This window comes from Trachurus japonicus, chromosome 7 (assembly GCF_045865225.1).
Source record: "Trachurus japonicus isolate A0001 chromosome 7, Traja_1.0".
In the NCBI taxonomy this organism is placed as follows: Eukaryota; Metazoa; Chordata; class Actinopteri; order Carangiformes; family Carangidae; genus Trachurus; species Trachurus japonicus.
In genome coordinates, this window is record NC_140913.1 from 9,112,215 (window position 1) to 9,134,562 (window position 22,348).

Below are 22,348 nucleotides of genomic sequence, written 5' to 3' on the forward strand. Positions count from 1 at the left end.
GATGGACTTGTTAGATGACATCTGGAAAAGAGGCTCATGGTTTTCAGGATACAGTCAAATGCCTTCGTGTGCCGTCATTATTTCAAACTGACCCAGCAAAGCACAGACACCAACACACACTCAGCCTCATGTTTTTTTAATTTACCTTTTAGTTTATCTTAATCCTCTCATCTCTTCTCTCAGGGCCAAGTTCGTCCTCAGGCAGAGACGGACTGCGTCCAGCACCTCAGCAACCAGCTGAGGCGTCACCGTCGCCACCGTCGCATCACCAACTCACAGCAGCACCGGGCAGCGCTGAGACGCATCCGCCAGCTTCAGCAAACGGTGAGATGTTTACTATGAATCAGTGCATTTATTTATGGTTTATGGAAAAGACACTGATGAATTTAAGGGAGAGCATGATTGACATAAACAGTGGAGATCAGTGGTTTTTCAGGACATCTAGAGGCCTGTGGAGGTGAAAGTAATCAGTTAAAGCTTTCAAGTTTGATGGCGTCTCTACAGTATAATGTCTGGGTACTCCACAAAAGGAGATGAGTTAATTACATTAAGGGGCTTTTAGAGCTGCTGTCCAACACACATGTGTCTGTACAGTATATTGGGAATAGTGAGAATAAAAAGTCTGTGTGTGATGTGTGTGTCTCTCAGCCGGATGTGAGGACAGTTCACAGAGAGCACACTCCCAGCCACATGGTGACGTGGACAGGACCTGGTTTCGCCCGCATCAAAGATGGAGCAGGCCTGGTGTTCACCATCGACAACATCCCCTACGCCATGGAGTACGACATCATGATCCGCTACGAACCTGAGGTCTGTTAGTATGTGGACGTGATTCCAGGATGAAACTCCTTTAATTAATGAGTCTGTTGAACTGAGCTTTGTTTGTGTATGTGTGTGTGTGTGTGTGTGTGTGTGTGTGTGTGTGTAGTCCACAGAGGACTGGGAGGCCGTAGTTAGTATCACCTCCGTCCTGCTGCCCTCCAGTCTCAGGTGTGGAAACCTCCTACCAACTGAGCAGCTCTACACTGTGACTCTGCCGCACCGCAACAGGTACCACAACTTTTGTGTGTATGTGTGTATGTAAGTCTAAGAGAGGGGCCATTATGGCCTCTGTGTTTATTCAAGTCACTGACAGATTTGTTCCAGGTAACCCAGCTCTTCATCTGGTTTGTTTTGCACCATCACATTGTTTTCCCTCAAACCTGCCTGGACTTGTGTGAACTGTGTGAGCCAGGCATGTATTTATATTCTTACCTCACTGCACCCTGTGGTATTTTTACTATTGAATCTCTGTCAGGAGGACAAACATACCAGAAAGGCTGTGTAAGACCTTAACTACAGTCACATGAATGAAGGGGCAACAGCTTTGTTTACTCATGTAAATACTGGAAGGAAAGAAAAATCAGTGGAAGGTACATTCAGGCGGGAAAGCAGCACATTCCACACCCGCGCACCTGGTCCAGATTCATTGTCAAGCTTTTCTCCCTAAATCCATTAACAGATCAAAGATAGTCGTAACAATTGTACAGTGTCAGGATAAACTGTGACTGAAAGATTGCACAGAAAGAGGCCAGACATGTCAGTAAGTCGGATTTGTGTAATTTCACTCTCCATTGTCTCAGGTCTCTTTTTCATGTCCCACCCAGGAATAATTGCAATCACTTTGATGATCATTAAACCTTTCAACTCCTGCCATCATCAGGTCAAAAGTTAGTCTGTCTGTTCTCGTCAGTTCAGATATTCAGGGGTCTGTGTTTTATTTAGAATGAATCCAACAAAATGACATAGCAGTTGTGGCATGGCAGTGAGACAGTTCAATTGGCTTATGCCAAAGGCCATAATTTCACTAAACAAGTAATTAAGCCATGCAGGTTTAAATTGCATAAGAATTGGATGGATGAATAATGATACACAAGTAGGACTGTTGTGTCTTTGTTGTGATTTTCTGAACACAGTTAGCAGGGATTTTGTTGAACTTACAGTACGATAACTTAAAATAGTTGGTATTACACATGTAAATGGACATACTCTCTGTTACAATAATAATGAGATGGAATGATAATTTAAATGGGCTGCATTTATATATAGCTTTTCTATTGTTAATGACCACTCAAAATGCTTTACAGCATGACGACGACGACCATGTACATAAATCAGATGAATCATACACTGGACTGTCCTCATGCTGCCTCAGTCTACTGAGACCTTATTGTTTTGTGCTTGATACCATAAAAAACCTCAAATGACATGTATGTTCCTCATGTATCTTATGATATAAAAACATATGGCACTACTTCAGAGTTAATACATTTTAAGCAGATTTATCGCAAATCAGACAAGATTAAATGTTAAGTATCCCTGTAAGATCAATTGCAGCGGTGAGTCAGATCTGGGATAATAAAACAGTGAAAACCCAATTCTAAGCTTGTAGTTTCAATCTGCCGAAAAGCCTTTCAAAGTCTGAACTCATCTGGAACTAAGAAGTCAGACCCGGCCTGGATCCGGCTGCCTCAGCGAACCGTGGCCGAGCTTCCGTGCTCCCGTGGTGGGTTCCTCAGCCAAAACCAATTAGCGAAGTTAGGCCAGACAGACAGACAGACAGAGGGGTGGATGCCAAGTACAGGTAGAGAGTGGATCAAGTCAGGCAGAGATGTAAGAAGGAGCATAACATCAAAATGAGGAAGTTAACAGATCAGTTCATCTTGATTTCAAAGGAGTTTTGCTATGGTTACTCAGCTAACATCAACATTAGCTGTTTACTAGTCAGGAAGAAATATGAGTTCACCATCAAACTTTGGTTCTTTACTCAACAACATCTGTCTAGAGGTGGCAAACAATGACAATGCTGAAGTTTACAAGTTGCTAACAGTAAGGCCCCCCTCCAGGGAGTTCAATGAGGAGGGACCTCATCAGCAAACACTTTCGGTTGCTTGGTGAACATTAGTTCCAAAATCCCTCACTCGCCACTATAGAGTGGACTGTATAGTGACTACGGCATTTTGTAGTGCTGTCCAAATGTTTAGTGAGGATTTATAGTGGACTCATTGTATCCCACAAAACAACATGAAAAGTAGTGTAGCCTACAACCGATGGTCACTAAGCAAGCAATGTACCTTAATGCATTGCAGTCACACATCATGGTCATGATCACAGTTGGCATTGACCTGCAACGTTTTTTTAATGCAACAGTAATCAGCCTGCTTTCTCTTGTGTTTGAACCTTTTCAGCTCCTTTTGATTGTGAAACTTTTTCCATCTTCTCTTGTGTTTGTGGAACAATATATAAACACTATTTTTGTCCAATTGTTCAATCAATGAAAAACGTCCTTAAGGCTGTTGAGGCTTGAGACAGTTACCTCAGTACTACAAACCTATAGCAAAAAACTTCAGGTAATACGGACACTTTATTACATTCCCTTTAACTAAGTGGATGTTTGGCAACATTTAGATTGTACACACTTATTATTGTTTTATTAGGACCCCCATTAGCTGCCACTATTCTTTGTGGAGTCCAACTTAATATTATAACCTTATGGTAGGACCATGTGAGGCAGGAATTATACTTCCAGTCACTTCACTGACCTAATGAAAGTTTCTTCACAGGTAATAAAAATTATGTGACATTGGCTGTCAACAGGGAGTGTAAAAAAAAGAGGTGATAGGACATGGAGAGTAACAGATGATTTTTTTCTCCTCCAGATACATCCAGATGCCCAGGCCGTTCTGCTTTGAGCCCAGCAATCGTTATGTGGTTTCAATCAGGTTCCAGCGCCATGGTGTCTCACACAGACACCTAACTGCCTTTATTCTAATCGACTCGGTGAGCTAAAATTTGTCAGCCTGCTATACTCATCATCACCACTCTGTCCAGGTGAAATGTTTCAAAGGTGTCAGGCCTTTGGATCCATCTGCATCGCTGTTTGAGTCCAGCATGAAATAATTACCAAACTGATTCAACAGCTTGATGCTCTCTGATTCAGTTAGCTGACCTGCGACTTTGTTGTCACTGTCTTCTCTTGTCAAAAGCACATTAATAAAGCTAAAACATACAAGTATAAAGAATGAAAAAATGCTAAGATGGTTTATTACATTATTAGTACAATATAATCTTTTTCAGTTGGTGGTGTATTCTTGAGGAAGTTGGTCTGTTGTCTTCTTGTTTTTGCTTTGCAGTCTTATACTGTACTTTTAATTTACCAACTCTACCTCTGATTCCTTTTCTCTTTATAGCTGGTTCTGATCCCCAAATACACTGAGCTTCCTGGTTTCCAAGGTAATGAGGCAGAGGCTGAGCAACGGCGGGAGGAGATGATTCGCTACATGTGTCTTGACTCCTTTATGATTACGCCGATGCCGGCCCTGGCTGAGATGTGCTCCAAACTCATCTGTAGCATTTCATCTATCATTCACGACGGAGCTCTGCGTAAGTAGATACACACACACTGAGATGTAGAGGAAGTGGGTTTCAAGTCTACTGATAATTTGTTGATATTTTCTTTCTCGTCTGCAGCTTGTCAGTGTGACCCTCAGGGTTCCCTCAGTGGTGAGTGCGAGAAGGTCGGAGGTCAGTGTCGCTGTAAACCCAACGTCATGGGTCAACACTGTGACCAGTGTGCCCCGGGAACCTATGGCTTTGGAGTGCATGGCTGCACAGGTGAGTCCGTCACAGTCATAGTAACACCCACAGATGTGGGAATACTACATCTGTGGGTATACTGTGTGGAATACTACTTGTAAATAAGGATAAAGAATAAAGATGACTTGACAACAACAAAAACTGAAAAAAACAACAACAAAGCAGAGAAAACATAGAATAGATTCTCCAGAGTTTCTAAACACTGAAAGTTAACAGTACAGTTTTACAGACACCTGCATTTACACCTACAGCATATTAAAAAAAGGAAAGAAGGAACACAACTGGTGGTCCTAAATGAATAATTTCAACTGTGCTAAGGACGGCAAAAGTAAGAGGAATTTCCACACACTATAAAATAAAGATGGGAAATAAAATTGTTAATGTGAAAATCACACATCACAAATCACTGCCACATTTTTAGTGCAGCAGAGTGTTAGGCAATTGTGCTCTATTAAAAATAGAATAAAAACCGAAGAATTAAAACAATCCCATATTCAAAATAAAAACAGTTAACAGTACACAGCTAATATTTAAATGGCTTTGACAGTCAGAAACCTACAGATGTATCTGTCCTCCTTATTGTTTGACTGTTAACTTTTCTTACTTATTTCCCAATATTTTCTTATGTAAACCTTTGTTCTTCTTGTTGTAATTTTTGTCTGTATAGTTGTTCTCTCGACACCATTGTAAATGAGGACTTTCCTCAATGGTCTTCGAGAATAAAGGTTATAATAATTTGAGTTTTGTGTTTGGCTTTTACAGTTTTTCGCAATTGCTAAGACAGATTTCTTCTAAACCTTTTATGCTTTCTCAATACAGGAAAACACAAAACCCAATCATTAAACTACTTTTGTAAAACCCCTGAGGCTACAAAACACACACCTCAAAACAACTTTATCTGTGCTCAGAATCAAACTCTGCTTTCAGATCATATCAGAGTAATTACTGAGCATTCATTGCACTGGACATGGAAAAATAGAAACTGTGTTCAGAGTGTGTACATTGAGAAATGTTTCTTCTTTGTAATAGAGAAAAAAACATTTTATGTTCTCTAAAAATATTCACAGTTCAGTAACAGTTTCAGTATTATCTACTAAGTACAGTGAAGTAAAGAAGCTCTGGGTTTGTAACCTATAAACACAAATATATGAGTGTAACGAAGGCAAAAGAGACAAAGACAAATGAAAAGAACATTTCACTGTCACACTGAACTTTTAGCCCCATTTTAAAGCTTTGCACTTGCATTGATTTCAATTTCAGCTCTCATGAACAATTTTCCTCCATCAAACCTGTATCAAGTATTTAACTGATAATTGATAGAGCAGTTTTATTTAAAAGTCAGGACATAATGCTCATCTCATACTTTCTGGCCATTTTCTAAGTAACGCTCTACAGTTCTAGGTCCCCGAGTGCGGCCATAGGAAAAAATCTGAGAAAAATATGTGCAGACCGGACCCAGCTCTCCTCCTGCTAGCTGCGCTACACTGCAGTTAAACAGCAAAGTAATGGGGGCAGTTCTTCTAATTGTGACTTTGGCCTCTATATGATTCTCAAAATATCACTACAAATTCTTTGCAACATCCACCAGTGTGCACACTCACCATTTGTTACACTCTGCTCTCTACTGTAGCTCTTTGTCCTTAAGTGCTTTCCATAAGGGAAAAAAAAAACCTTCAACACTTCATCCCCACCAAGAAAAAAAGGAGATCAGGATATTTCTTGGTCCTGATTCATGCACAGGGAGGGGGACATTGATTAACCCTTTCAATACCTTCTCCTCCAGCCTGCGACTGCCACTCTGAGGGCTCCTTAAGCCACCAGTGTGACCCAGTTACAGGCCAGTGCCAGTGCAGGCCGGGAGCCACGGGGCGAACGTGCTCAGACTGCCAACCGGGCCAGTGGGGCTTCCCCAACTGCAACCCCTGCCATTGTAACGGCCACGCTGACCTCTGTGACCCCCGCACCGGGGAGTGTGCAGACTGCAGGGACTACACAGCAGGACACCTCTGTGAACGGTAACCATTCTCAGTGCCGGGACGTGACACTTCACTCTGCTGCTTCATCACTGCTGATCACACTGATGGTTAATGTCTCTCCTTGTCTGTCCTAGTTGTGTGAACGGGTTCTTTGGAAACCCGATGCTGGGCTCAGGGGAGCACTGCCGGCCCTGCCCCTGCCCCGGTAACCCCGGCTCGGGTCACTTCAACGGCGAGTCCTGTCACGCTGACCACAGCTCCAACCAGATCATCTGCAGCTGCCAACCAGGCTACACTGGTAAAAAACTCTCACCCTGCAGCCATTCTCATGTCACTGAACGACTGCAGTTTCAAACCTGCCTTACTCTCACCTAGGACCCCGCTGTGACCGGTGCGCCCCTGGTTACTATGGAAACCCGGAGCAATCGGGTGGGCAATGCCTGCCGTGCGAGTGCAGCGGCAACATTGACGCCCAGGACCCCGAGGCGTGCGACCCCAGGACTGGCCAGTGCCTCAAGTGCTTGTACCACACTGACGGCCCGTCCTGCGCACACTGTCAACATGGTTACTATGGCAACGCTTTAGCCCACGACTGCAGACGTAAGTGCTGATGGCAGATATTAACCTTCCTCTTGTGTTAGGTTTGCCAGTGACCCATTTTTAGGATTTTAATGCATAAAAGTACCATATAAATTTGTTTATAGCATAAAGGCTTTTTGACTTTATCAGGAACCTGTTTTTAAACAAAAAAAAAAATTCGCAAAATTCGAAAATGCTCCGATTAAAATTATGACATTTGTGGTGTTAGGGTTAGTTTTGACCCAGTTATAACAATAAAAACAATAATTAGAGGGAAAAACTGAAATCATAAGTGCAAAACCAACCTTTTCATGGATTAGGAAGCCTAACAACGTAACCAAGAGATGAGAAACAAATGGAATGATAAATAATAGTTTTTAGTGTGTTGATGGTAGCAGAAAGCTGACAAGAGGAAGGTTAAATTGAAACCAAGGGGCATACTGACAAGAAAGGCCCTGGGTCCCACACCAAAAATATTAAAAACAATATTTTCATGGATAAGGAAGCCTAACACTGTAACCAAGAGAAGAAAAACAAATTGGATGAAAAAAAAAGAAGTTTTTTTTTTTTTCTACAGCTAATTTAAAACACGGATCAAAACTAACCCTACTGTAACACCAGAGATGGTAGCAGAAAGCTAACACAAGACGAAGGTTAAAGCACTTGAAGTAGTAGCCCACCATCTTCCTCCACTGTTTGGTCTAGTTAAATGGTCTAGTTAAAAAAAGAAAATAATATAGCGTAATAAAAAAAAAATCAGAAAAAATCAATGTGTCTCTCAGCCTTCTTGTGTTCATGCCTGTTATATTTCCTCTCAGGTTGCACCTGTGTGACGGCCGGGACCGTCCAGTCTGCGTGCAGCGACGGACAGTGTCACTGCGACCGCCAGACCGGCGCCTGCCCGTGCAGGGAGAACGTGTCGGGCCACAACTGTGACCAGTGTGCTCCGAACCACTGGAACTACGGCCAGGACAGAGGCTGCGAGCCCTGTCACTGCGACCCGCAGCACGCTCTGGCAGCTCACTGCAACATGGTGAGGGAGAGTGAGGACGTCTGAGGGCAAGACAAACAACTTGGACAATACGTTAAGATTGCTCTCTCTGTTCTCTGCAGTTCACAGGCCAGTGCCACTGTCATCCAGGCTTCGGGGGGAGACAGTGCACCGAGTGTGAGCAGTTCCACTGGGGAGACCCACGGGTGCAGTGTCAAGGTAACTCACCTTGTCACAGGAACACCTTTGCAGTTTTTGCCTTTATTTTATCAGGAAAGAGTGAGAGACGGAGGGCGGTCGGGCAGAGAGCCAGGGGGATGACAGGCAGCTGAGGGTCGGGGGTCAGCCTCAAACCCATGGCCACTGGAGGCAGGATTGTTTTTGTGCTCTACAAGGTTCTGCATTAATGAATATTATAACTTTTTTCAAATATTGATTTTGTGTTTCGAGTGAACCTTCAAAGCAGCTCATCCACTAGAGAGCCCCCTCTCATAAAACATACATTCACACAAATTATTGAATGTAATGGAACCGAGTGAGACTCAGGGTCAGATTTACGTCTGTGACGGACACAAGTGGTGCAGCATTTATCAAGCAGGATGAAGGGTAGGGTAGGTGTTTCTCCAGAAGTCATGCAAATAAACAGATACAAAGATTGATCCCTGTAATTTGAGAGCAGTCCCTATTGTGATTTTGCTCTTAGATGAATAATGCATGTTTAACAAAAAAAAACAGTAGCTGGTCATTACTTTGTTAACACAGTTGCTGTGGTTTTACTCATCTGACATTCAAATCAGCAGCATCTCCAGTGTGCACACACATGAATGTCTGTGAGCCTTATTACAATATTACAACGGCCTACAGTAATGCAGTTTGTGGAAGTTAGAGCAGCATCAGTTATTTGTTCATGGATTATTATTAAAAACAGAAGTTATTACGGAAAGAGAGACAGATTCTTATCAAGTAGAAAAATATAATGGAAAATATCTAAATACTAGTTATAGATGAAAACAGAAGAGCTGCAGTTAAAACTCTGCTCTTCATTGAAGTGTGCTTCCTCTGATCCTCTCTATCTGTCTCTTCATTTTGAATATTTTTTTTTTATTGCATATCAACATATTTTAAAAGACAAGAACATTTAACATTACACATTGCACACAGTTGCCACTATCCATGCATAATGAAAACTGAATTGAATCCCTAAACTAAAAAAAAAAGCTCTGCCAATTCCTCTTAAAATAGAGTTTCTCTTAATTAAGATGAATCATTCAATTTTCTCTTAACATTGATTTTTAGATGTTCTCCTTTTGTGTTACTGCATCTCCTTATTATTTCTGTGAAGTTTATGGAGCTCATTTTATTTTAATGGTATAATAAATAATAATAATTATAATATAATGCACTATTTAATTCATGTTACACAATCTGGCTGGGGTTCTTTATGTGTCACATTGTTGTGCTTTCTGTCTTTCTTCACTTCCACCCAGAGTGTAACTGTCACCCGCTGGGTGCAGAGATGGCCCAGTGCAACAGGACGACAGGGGAGTGCGAGTGCAGGGATGGAGCGGCGGGCAAAAAGTGTGACGAGTGCGCCCGTGGCTTCACCGGCGTCTTCCCCAAGTGTGTCCAGTGTCACCCGTGCTTCCAGCTGTGGGACGACGCCCTGTGTCAGATCAAAAGGGACCTGGAGCACATCCAGTTAATGGTGCAGAAGATCAAGGAGAACGGCGTCACATCTGGAGTCGGTGACAAGCGAATCAAAGAGCTGGAGAAGAAGCTGAAGCAGGTGCAGGATCTGATCAGTATGGAGGACAGTGAGAGAATCCACCAGCTGATCGGACAGAGCATCGACGACCTCAGGTCAGGACGTCACACTGTGTTATTCAGTGTTCAGTGCACATTTCCCCTGCCACCAACTTAAGAAATAAAACACTCTGCTCTATTTGTTCCAGGGCTGAGATCGCCCTGACCGACGGGCGACTGATGGGAGTCACCCGAGAGCTCAATACAACTGCAGAAGAAGAAGGAGCTCTGAGACGCACGCTGAATGATCTGGAGAGGGAACTGAGGGACCTCAACAGCACCGTGGCTGAGAAACAACGGCAGGTGGACGACTACCTCACCTCAGGATTTGCAGGTAGATAAATCTGACTTCACCAACACATTGTCAGCTCAGCTTCCAAAAGCATAAACACAAACTCCTGCTCCTGTCTCCTCACAGATCAGTTTGAGAAAGTGAAGAAATACTATCGGGAGTCAGTGAAAGCTTCGGAGAAGTGCAACGCCTCAGTGTCCGGTCCACTCAGCCCAGTGGAGCAGTCCAAGGAAACCCGCACTCGCACCGAAGACCTGCTGAGCGCCACTAAAGACCAATTCCTCCGAAATCTGGCCGCTCAGAACAAGTCGCTGAGCGAGCTGCAGCAGAAGGCCCACGACCTGGATAAGAAGGTGCATCACCTCAATCACAAGGTAGGTGGAGTTTATTTGTCCGTCTGACATACTGTCTTAGTATTATGTTAAAAATGTTAAATGGAAAAATCTGATTTGTGTTTCTGTATTAGCTGCATTAATCATTTGTTAGCTCAATTATTATCTGGAAAAAGGAAAATAGAACAACAAAAAATTCCAGATTGTTTTATACTGTGTTTTCCCACCATATTTAAGATATTTAACTAGAGTGTTAAGTGAAAAGGTGCAAATGCAAAACCTCTTTCTGTCCTCATTCATGTTTTTTTCTCACGGTTTAAAAGAAAGGTGTGTTTGAGTCTTGCAGTGACATCTAGTGGCCAGATGTTGTAAACGCAGCTGTGCACTGAGCGCAACCAGAGCGATAGATATAACAGAGTGGCGACAGCCTTTGATGTCGCCGCCAGCGTGGTCACGTGGTTCATGTAGCTCCCAAGGGGGCAGTTGTCGGTCTGAGAAGTGAAGCTCACTTCCGCGTTCAAAAAACTGCAATCCCCTCGGATTCCTCTGGGGGCTGGTGTCAGAAGGGAGCATTCCCCATAGACCCCCATGTTAAAATCGCCGACTTTACATCCTCAATAAACATGTTAAAAGCCTGGTGTCAGAACGTTTTTTCGTCTCAATCGATAGTTTCTACCCCCGCACACACTCTGAGGGGGGTGAATTTTTTTTTAACTCTATAGTTTTACTGTTATTAGGTTAAAATTCTGGCCAATCAGGGCGCGGAAACGTTGAGTGACAGGTCCGAGCAGCTCCGTGAACAGCTGCTTCGAGGCCAGTGGGCGGGTTCTCGGCCGGCCAATCCAACATGGCGCTGTCCAGGCCGCCATATTTGAGTCACAAAAACGACTCCCCAAAACCAATGGGTGACGTCACGGACGCTACGTCCATTCTTTTTACAGTCTATGGTAGCTCCCAATAGTTCCAAACGAGGCTGCCGCTGTCATGTTCTGCTATGGGACAGACAGCACTGAGCTTGCTTTTGGACGGTAAATATTAAAAAATAAACCGTACAAAGGTATATTTACAACTGTTACTGAATTACTGTATGTACATCAATGTCAGTTTTCAAACAAAAGGCAAAATCTTCTTGCTTCAAGGTTTTATTTGTCACTTAAAGTGAAGATTAGCCTGCCCTACAGTAAAAATGGCATAAGAAGAGGAGTAAAGCAATATATTAAGCGGGAATATATATATTTAAGCATAAAAGATGTTCAATCAAACCCACACAGTTTGAAACAACGTTCAAAACACACACACAGCCAGTATCACAACTAAATATAAAGCCCGCTAGCTTAATGCTAACGTATAATGCAAAACCTCATAGACGGGCTAACAGAAATTAGCATCGATATCGCCATTTTGCGGCAACCGAGCCACAGCAGTAAAGATGCCAAAACCTGGCTTTAGCGCTGTCAACACGTCACAGTTTTAATATTTTGTTCATGCAAGAAAGTCACCGTTTAATCCGGAGTCTGTGGTCAGTTCATAACGTTTGTTAGGAACTTGCACCGATGTTTGTTCTGGGAGAAGTGCAGAGTCTGTGTGAGCCCCGACCGGGGACCAGGGGAGGCGGCTGTCACAGCAGCAGCAGCCGCTCTACTGAGCTGATCTGCCGGGGCCGACCGTCCGTCCTCCCGTCGGAGGAAACGAGCCAAGTAACGTATCCGCATGCTTTTAGAGGTTTACCGCTGGCTTGTTAAATTATTTTGAAGAGATTAATGTTGGTCCCATTGATGAAATTTAACAACTGTGGCAGTGGCATTAGTTTGTTTGAATGAAAAGTGAGCAGGGCTGCTTCTGGGCTACGGACTGAAATCACCACAGTTACGTAAATAAATAAATGTTTTTCAATGAACCGATCAGTCTAATAATTTTTATTTTGTTAAGTCAACATGGTTACTGTACTTGGGAAAGATTATTACCACTTTATAACTTAAAATTGGTCGGTATTTCGTCAACGTAGCTCAGTAGTTTCTTGCTGTGCAGCCATAGAAACAGACGTGGTCCAGCGCCGCGGGAGGAATGTTTGGAACTATTGAGGGCTCCATAACCCGGAAGTCGGCCCGCCATTTTTTACAACGGAGTCCTATGGGAGTGTCGCCACTCTGTTATATCTATCGCTCTGAGCGCAACTAAAAGGATTGGAAAAAAAATATTATCACATCTTTTTTTTAGAAATCAAATGCAATGATTAAATGATGACAGTGGCACACAGATTGGATGTCCCATATTATCAATGTGGTGTGATATTTTAAGAGCAGAATTTCTTGTTTATGTGGAACCCATAAACTTGGCAGATTCCTAAGAGACAACATTTGTAATTTAAAGTTTTACGTCTTCTCGCTTCATATTCTTTTTCGGGCTTTATCATTTCTTCAAAGAGTGGATCACTGTTAGTACCTGATACAGATTCTAAAATATTGACAGCATGATGAATAATATTGATCAGAATATTGGTTTTTGTATTGACAAACAATGTTGATTCCACTTACAGAGGGTTAATCATACCACTGACTCATCTCCATGATGTGTTTTTGCTCCATTCAGGTATGTGGTGGCCATAGTGAAGATAATGTAAATGGCAGTTGCCCGGACAGCCCATGTGGTGGTGCTGGTTGCCGGGACGACCAGGGTAATCGAGTATGCGGAGGGGACGGGTGCAATGGGACGGTGAGCACCTCTGTATCAGCGCTGAATCATGCCAGGAACGTGACGGACAGTCTGAACGCCGCCAACGAGGAGCTGCAGGACGTCGTCAGGAAGGTGATAAAAGCGTTGAAACATGAATGTAGAGCTCTGCCCTACAAAGGCAAAGTGCAGTATCTGCATTTTTTCAAATTTTTCTTTTTGACCAATCAAAAGTGTGGCATATTCTCTTCGTTCTGGTAGAATTTGATATTGGTACTGCTAAAATTTCCAGAGTTATTGGGCTTTTTATTTTGCTGTCCATCCAAAAAAGCACTGTGAAACCAAGGCAAAGTGCAGTATCTGCAAAGACTACTGTACTCCCTACAGTATCTGCCATAAAATGGTCAAAATTGGTCAGAAAGACAAACTACAAAATACATTTAATTCAGCCCACCTTTATCTAATCAATTATAGACTTGGTAGTTACTCATAATTTGATGCTTAAACCTGACAATGAAAAACACAAAAAGCTGTGTTCTCAGTTTGTCATTTTTACAGATACTACACTTTGCCTTTGTAGGGCAGAGCTGCAGTCACGGTTTGATACCAGGGGCTGTGACGTTTCTCTGTCGACTTGACATCTTGTTGTTCTGTCTCCAGCTCCAGGATATCGCCTCTTTGACACAGGACGTGAAGAACCAGGCAATGAACACGCTGGACAAAGCCCAGAAAAAGAAGGAGCACTTTGAACACAACAACAAGAAGCTCAAAGATTTTATCAAGAAGATCAAAGACTTTCTCACTGGTGCGTTGATAATGTTTTCAGTGCTAAGTTAACATCTGTCCTCGTTTTAAAGTTGACTCGAATCGGAAGATCTGAGTCGACCCGCAGCAGCAGAAAGGATGCTGAGGGTGTCTAACTGTGTCTCCGTCCTCCCCGCTGTCCAGAGGATGGAGCAGATCCAGAGAGCATAGAGAAGGTGGCTCTGCAGGTGCTGGCGATCACGCTGCCCGTCAACAAGACCACCATGGACCAAATGATAATGCAGATAAAGGACGGCGTGTCCAACCTCACCAACGTGGGCAGCATCATCAACGAAACCTCGCAGCACATCAACAAAGCCAAGGAGCTGCTCCAACAAGCTAAAGATGCCAAGTAAGTGACGATACTCACCGTTAAAATAAAGACACTGAAGCTTTATCTGCTTTCTTTTAGACGGAGAAGCATGGGGCGTCTTTTGATGTCAGCACACCAAAGCAAATTACATCCACTATAACGAACCCAGGACTAACAAAGTCAGGTTTCTCCTCACTTTTCAGTTGGTCCACAGATGTCATAGATGATACAGAAGACACATTTTGCACTGCTGATGTTAGTGGGTGATAGAGTGACGCGGCTGTTGAAGTGGCTCCGTTACAGATGAATTACATTTACAGCATTGGTTCATGTTTTAGCTGACTGACTCTTTAAAACTCCTCTTTCTGTTCAAACAGCTCAGTCCATTTGGTGATTACAAAGGCAAAAACATGTTTGTTTAATGTTTCATTATGTAGTTATCACAGAGCAGGATGAAAAATATGTGTATATCTCCAAACTTTTACACGCATGGCACAACAGCAATTCATGATTTGAATCAACTGTGAACAAGTCTGTAACAGATTTGTGTTGGATTAACCAGCGTGCTTGTTGTTGTGTGAAGGATAAATGAATAGATGACAGATGTAAGTGATGTGATTATCTCTTCTCTGTTTGTTGCTTGTGGAGCAGGAGGTGCAATCAGGTCCCGTTCGGCCTTTTTCCTTCTCATTGCACTTGTAGTAACGTGTGTAAATATGTGTGTGATGAATTTGTTAGTGTTAAAACTGTGGGGAATGCTTTTCATCAGATAAATCTTGCTTATTACATTATTTACAACTCATCCTCATCATGTTGGACTTCGGTAAAAACATCTTCTGTGTGGTGTGTTTGTACAGGCAGCGAGCAGAGGGAGTGAAGGACGCCACCAACAGCACTAAGCAGGCGTTGGACGTGTCTGAGGATGCGATAGAGAAAGCGAGGACGGCCCTGAAGGAGGCTCACAATAACCTGAACAACACCAGGAACGCCACCGCTGAGGTACAACTCGTTTGGGAAGTTTGGTGAAGGTCACAGGTTTCACTCCTCTACTTCCGTGGCTGAAGGTTTTATTTCAATGCTGCCTTTTCTTTCTGACATTGAATATTATCTTCTCCTGTTGCACATTTATTCATTATGAGTTCATTGCTGTTTTAAATGATGAGCATACGCAAAAAGGGGCTGCCGCTTCACCCGGCTGGTTCTTTGCTAAGGTGCTGGAGGCATCAAAAGTGTCCAAACTGAAGAAAGAGATCTCCGCAAACTTAGATCTGTGCAATCTCACTTTATTAAAAGCTAAGCTTTCATCAGAGCATACCATGCTCTGATGAAGGTCGTCTGAGACCGAAAGCTTAGCTTTTGATAAAGTGAGATTGCATACTGTAGATCTAAATGATGAGCATACAAAAGTACACACAACTCCCCACACCCACAGAGTAATTTATTGAATCATAAGTAAATGAAATAAAATCTTTTAAAAAGCAAGTGAACAAGTATCAACTAGTAAATATCTTTTAAAATATGACAAAATAAACAAACAATCCATACACAAATACATAAAAAAATAAAGGGAAAAAGAAAGAAAGAGAATAAATAGATAGATAGACATAGATAAATAAATAAACAATTAGAAAAAGGGAGAATTTAAGAAGCATAGCTCGATGTTGGATATTTAGACAGTGCAGTATTAATCACATTTGCACTGACTTCATATATCACAAGATTGACAAGGGAAGCCTTATATTTTTCAGCCTCATTTAATATAATATACCATAATATAATGATATAAAATTCTCTGTCCATTGTGTATGATTTGGAGGAATAACATCCTTCCAGATGTTCCAGAGGTAGATGTTGCACATCAGATTTCAAACCTTTTGATGCCACATTTGCTCCCAGGTGGAGGAGAGGCTGAGTCAGCTAGAGGACAAGCAGATGGACGTCATGATGCGGCTAAACAACATCTCCTTAGCGGTGGAGGCGCTGAGGAACAAGACAGAGATGAACAGACAGATGGCAGAGGAGGCCAAAAATCTGGCTAACAACGCCACTCTCGAAGCATCGTCACTGCAGGAGGTAAACATCCAGCTTGCTTTTATTTTGTCTTTGTCTTAAAATGTATGAAAGAAAAGAAATATAAATTGTGTCAGGTTTTTTGACAGTTAATAAAGTGAAATCTAATACTTGTGTCGTCTGCCAGAGCCTCAACGACACGGAGAAACGTTACCGTGTGCTGCAGAAGAAGATGGACTCGCTGGGTGAAGAGGTTGGAGGTCTGAACAGTATCAACCAGAGAGCCATGGATATCAAGAAGGAGGCAGACGGCCTCTTGGATAAAGCCAAGAGTGGGATCAAACAACTGGAGAGTGAGTTCGCAAAGCTGTCCTCTGTGTTGACTGTCATTTCACTGGGTGGCCATGACTCGTCCTCCTTCTTATAATCAGTCCAATTTAACACAGCACAATTCACACAAATGCTGTATATGATGCACATAGAGCCTGTCACTTACTTACAGTACATGTCCATGAGAAATAAATGGTCAAAAAGAGAGAGAAGACTTGTGACACTCTAACTGCTCCCAATTAAAAACATTGAACTTTATTCTATCATAATATAAAGCGGACAACGTTTCAAGCCTACCGGCTCTTCATCAGGTCACTCTTGGGATGAGAAATAAATGTCCAGGTTTGGAGTCATAGAAAGAAGAAGCTGCAGAACTCTGACCATGATCCAGATAGACAGAATAGATTTCTGTACATCCATTGATGAACTGTAATACAGGATTTGCTAAGAGACATTTCAGGGCATTTTCACCGATAACACTTGCTAATGAAAAAAACAAGGTCATCTGATGCATTTGTGAGTGTTGTGTACGTTCATTCAGCTGTAGGCATTTTGGTGGTGGTTTGATGGAGGTCAAGGTTAGATTTATTCATCCATTAAAACATGGACATTACAGTCATGAACCAACACTGGTTGAAATGACATGTATTTATGTTTTGATGATCAGCTGAGAGCTCACCCATGACCCTTGTGCAGGATAAGCGGTATAGAAAATGAATGAATTAATGTTTTTTGATGAAATGCTGCTACATTGAACTCCAGGTAACTTCTGGTGATAGTTGTCATGCCCAAACATAATTTAAACATCATGAACACTCATTAACTTTGATCTTGTATGATTTTTTTTTTTAGCATTCAGTAGCCTTTTCCTTTAAAAGTAGCAGGTAGGTGGGTAAGTCAGGTGACACAGACTCAGTTGAGAGGAGGTAAACTGGTAAAACAGATCAGTCACTTCTCATCTGGGGGTCGTGATCCTGTAGAAGTGTCTGATCCTCCATGTGAGAAGCTTTCATTTGTGATTGTTCTGAAGCTGCACTCATTCTTTCATCCCCATGTGGAGTGTAGCCGTGGACCAGACCAAACCCCATAGGCCACCTCTTGCCTTCATCCCTATAAGTGCAATTCACTTTTACAGTCGACCTGTCTATGGCAACCAAAATACGACATAGCAAGATATAAACAACACAACATCCACAGTCAAACATCACATCAACAACAACAACCACAACCAGTGACAGTAGGCTACAGCAGAGCAGGATGCAAAGAGGAGAAAAATATTCACGAGGTCACAGCAAGTCCACGGTTCACATAAGTCACACAGTGTGTGGCAATCATTTACAGTTCATTTTGCGGTTGTGCTTTTAGCAGCCTTGTGGTAGATGGGATAAACTAATTTGCATAACGGTTTGTTTTCGCACCGGCACATAATTCCACCGACCTGAGGGCATGATAACAAATTCACTGCCCTGTACGTGATCAGGGTGGGATAATGTTCTCTCTGCTCTCAGGACCACCCGTGTTTTCCAGAGAGAACTGGGGTCCTTAAATTGGACTCCCGTAATCTTGGAACACACTCTGATGATTTCACTCAGACACAAACCAGCATATAAAAGAAAATGTTAAACGGTTCTCAATAAAAATGTTAAACGGTTCTCAATAAAAGTTTGATAAAAAGGTACATGCCATACCAACCACTGGTCTACAGGATCTGTGCTCAGAAAGAAATTACAGTAGAACAGGGGTGAAAATGTGAAAATGAGCAGGCTCACCCAGGTGTGAAATAGAAATAGAAAAAACCTTGTTGTCCAGCCAAGGCGGGAAATCTTTCTTTGGTCTCACCCAATTACAGACACAGACTTGCAAATAGGGTTTATACAAAACAAAAGTGTCAACAAGGAGTACATCAAACAAACTCATTATCTTGATTTATTCATTATGTTGATGGCATTGGGGATGAAGGAGCCCTTATAGTTCATTTTCTTTGTCAGAGGTAGCCTACTCTATAGCGCTTCCCTGAGGTCTTTTGACCTGGGTTTGAATGCTGAAAGCTTTTTTTCCAGTGCAGACAGAAGCCTGATGTTAGTGGCTCTGCTCTGTTTTCATTTTGGTGGATCCACTTTTCTGCACTTTCCTCTCAGGTGGGATTCAGACAGACCTTCTGATTGCTTGTATGGTTCCTCCACACTCACTGACCCGCACTGAGCTCTGTCTCTCTGTTGTTGCAGAAATGGAGAAAAAGTTCAAGAGCAACGAGCGGCGGATGCAGAGGCAGCGAACGGAGCTGGATGAGCTGAGGGAAAACGCCACCGTGGTGCGGGACGAGATCCGGGAACAAGTGCAGAAGTACAGCAACTGTGTGTGAGGTTGTTTCCCGTTCCCTGTTTACTGTTTGCTGCTGTAGTCCAGAGCAGAGAGACTGACGCTGTACCAGAGACACAACTACATCACCCATGAGAATAAAACCCAGCCATGGTGCCTCTGCTCTGACACTGGTATTTCAACTTTTACACATTTTACCTGTTAAGTGTTATATCTCACAAAAGCTCTTCCTCTGTTCATGTACTGTATCACTTTTTCACTCCTAGATGTCGACACTAATCCGTGCGATGTTTATGTCTTTAAGCTATTACAGGTGATGACCTGTGGAGAGTATTTGTTTCAACGTATAGGCCATGGTAATTGATTTAATAAATAATACTGAAGAAATATATCGGAGTATGTTATCAAAAAGCTGTTATTTTGACCAAAAGTGATTTTTTTTTTCGTGTGTTTTCGCTGTAATTGGACCACATGATTATGATATTTTACATTATGAAATTCATGGAATACATGGAAAACTGATTTTTGTGTTTATTTCTACTGCAAAAGGAACTTTTGATTAAAAACTTTTAAATAGCCTACATATGCAAATATCCCTGTAAGCAAAATGATGAAGACAAATAAATTTGATGTAGTTTGAACCGATTGATGTGTGCGCAACATTTACTACATCCAATCAGGCCTAATATTATGACCACCTGCCTAAGTGTTGGTCCCTTTTGCTGCCAAATGCACAACAAACTGCGATGCACTGTGTATTATGACAGCTTTCTATCAGAACCAACATGAGCTTCTTTAGCAGTTTGAGCAACATAAGCTCATCTGTTGGATCAGATCACACGGGCCAGCCTTGGCTCACAGTAGTATGTTTCAATTCATTGTCACAAGGGGGAGCCATATACTTTGCAAGGCAGAGTGTTCTTTCCCTCCATCTCCCTCCTGTCAGTGTTTCAGTGCACATGCTTTGACATCGTCCTTCCAGCAGGAAAGACAGACGTGTGATGAATGATATCATTTTGTGTCCTGTCAAAAATATTAGTTACAGTTCTGCTCTTCCTGCAATGCCAGATTACACAGCTTGCAGTGAAAAGAGCTTTTTTATTTAATAAAACTACTCAGGTGTTTTCTACGGTGGCCTGGAGAGCACAAAGAAATGGAAATTCAGAAAACTGTGACTATGGGAGCATAAAGAATTGGAATGGACCCGACTGGGGCGCACTTTTCTTGACAATGCTTCTTGACTTGACAGCTACCTGTTAGTGGTGTTAAATAAAGTCAGTTTCAACACACTAGTGTTGCATGATTCAGATATGACTACAAATATGTTCTGTTAACTTAGCCAATAGCTCAGTCAATTTGTAACATGGTTGCATGTGTTGTCTTCAATTGCAGTACTTTGACCCCTCAGGGCCACCATAGTTTTATCTGTACTTAAGGCTTTGCATTAGTGTTTGTATTTATGCACACAGTGCTGTTGTTCACCTTCGCTACAACATCCTTGAAAAAGGATTGTTAATGAAATTAATGAACAGATGTGAACTGTTTGGGTTTATCAACTAGCCAAGTTAGCCTTGTTGTGTTGGGTGTACGGTATTTGCTTTTCTCCACAGTCCCTGTTTGACCAAAACATCTGTAAATGCAGCAGTGTTAAAGTTAAAGTACTATCTAATACAGTACTATCCATGTATATATCCATCCACTGTACCAGTGTGGCATCCTAATATGAATACCACAATGCAAAAATAAACATTACAATTCCTATTTTTAACATCTTACTAAATTACTAACAGCAAAATTGACATAAAACAGTAAAAGTAAAAGTCTTCCTGCAGAATATTACATATTGTCCCAGGTCCCATGTGGTCCAGTGGCTGAGATTCCTTCTTGTCTTCTTATCACAGCCAACTATCATCTTTAGTGTTTCTGTGACAGATATAAAAAGCTCCCGTGGTAGTGAATGGTTCAATAGCATTTCACTATAAACACTCACTCCACTTGTTAACCTGATCTCTTTCGCACTTTACATCAAGGTCTCCTGCTGCACTGAAGCTTTAGTGTTGTCTCTCAGTGAATGGTGATGTATCAGTAATTCTTCTGTTGTCATTGGTATCTATGGAGCTAATGTGAGTAGGATATAGGATATATATCAAGCAGTTTGATGGGAGATGAAACCATTTGACCTGTTTGGACCTCAAGTTGTTATTTCACTGAAACCTTTTGTGAGCTGCTTGTATAGGAGATGTGAAGTGGTAGTTTGGAATCACTGCTACCACTACTTCAGAAATCTTTTGTGTTTTATAATTTTATGTGTATTTACAGTATGATCTCCTGATTCAAGGGAAGTTTTGCAGTGGGGTAGATAAAAATTTAAATGACTTGCCCTGTGAAGGTTAGTGACCTTATGTGTTCCTACTTTCTCTGAGCCACCTGTGTGGATGTGCAGGGTCTCTCTCTACAACAGGAACAGAAATCGCTGCTAACATGTCGACCATGAGCTGTGTTCAGTCACAGGCTCTTTTCTCTGACACGGTGCTGATCTGTGAGTACTTGCACTCATTCCTCTGCTGCTCTCAAGGAGCAGGGCTGCTCTCTGTAGGGTTCTGGCACCGGATCCCATGCTCCAACAAAGAGAGGCTGTCCTCCGGCAGAACAGGGAATGTGTAATATGACAGAGATTTACAGCAGGCTTTGTCCTGGACAGCAGTCTGTGTAGCAGTGAGGCTCAAACACCTGTGTAGTGTAGCCTACCTGATGAGTTTAGGCTACTGAATCAAATATCAAAATCAAACTACGTGAGGATGTTTTCTTTCTCTGATAACTGACCTGAGCTTTGTTTCCCACTATGTGCCCCACTGTACTGTCTTCCAGTAAGGCACACGGTGGGTGAAGCTGATGAAGCTGGGGGTGATGGGATGTGTGCGCGGACACGAGCTGCTCCGGGTGCAATCAAAGGGAATCTAATCCATCCAGCAGGGAGCGCGCATTCCTGCTGCAGGTCAGAGCCGCACGGTGCTCAGACAGGGGGCTCCTCGGAAAACATGCAGTGGGTTTGTGGAGGAATCAGCTTCACAAATCAAACATTTCTTTTCAAACTTTATAATCACTGTTTGTTAAGCAACATGTTTTTACATCTACACCATCACCTGTAGGCTTTATGGAATGAAGCTCATTTCAGAGACACAGCATCACAATAAATAATCTGTGTTCCAGTTGCAGCATGTGAAATATTATAATTAACTCCCCACTCCACTGTCCATTCAGCTCAGTGGTTTGCTTTTGTGTTTTTGAGTCTAA

General features: G+C 42.3%; 1 protein-coding gene across 1 annotated transcript in view; it reads left to right on the forward strand.

Annotated features, from left to right (window-relative positions):
* Positions 1-19,692, forward strand: part of lamb2l (laminin, beta 2-like) — a 64,012-nt gene extending 44,320 nt beyond the window's left edge. Inside the window, exons 15-35 of the mRNA XM_085781108.1 lie at positions 184-324; positions 649-810; positions 929-1,050; positions 3,699-3,819; positions 4,230-4,422; positions 4,510-4,653; positions 6,419-6,650; positions 6,746-6,909; positions 6,987-7,211; positions 8,009-8,223; positions 8,304-8,400; positions 9,669-10,041; positions 10,134-10,318; positions 10,403-10,650; positions 13,198-13,413; positions 13,939-14,083; positions 14,227-14,434; positions 15,253-15,394; positions 16,292-16,468; positions 16,593-16,758; positions 18,961-19,692. Coding sequence (XP_085637234.1) covers positions 184-324; positions 649-810; positions 929-1,050; positions 3,699-3,819; positions 4,230-4,422; positions 4,510-4,653; positions 6,419-6,650; positions 6,746-6,909; positions 6,987-7,211; positions 8,009-8,223; positions 8,304-8,400; positions 9,669-10,041; positions 10,134-10,318; positions 10,403-10,650; positions 13,198-13,413; positions 13,939-14,083; positions 14,227-14,434; positions 15,253-15,394; positions 16,292-16,468; positions 16,593-16,758; positions 18,961-19,097 — 3,813 coding nt within the window. The 3' untranslated portion in view covers positions 19,098-19,692. The remainder of the gene's footprint in view (positions 1-183; positions 325-648; positions 811-928; positions 1,051-3,698; positions 3,820-4,229; positions 4,423-4,509; positions 4,654-6,418; positions 6,651-6,745; positions 6,910-6,986; positions 7,212-8,008; positions 8,224-8,303; positions 8,401-9,668; positions 10,042-10,133; positions 10,319-10,402; positions 10,651-13,197; positions 13,414-13,938; positions 14,084-14,226; positions 14,435-15,252; positions 15,395-16,291; positions 16,469-16,592; positions 16,759-18,960) is intronic.
* The last annotated feature ends 2,656 nt before the right edge of the window (positions 19,693-22,348 follow it).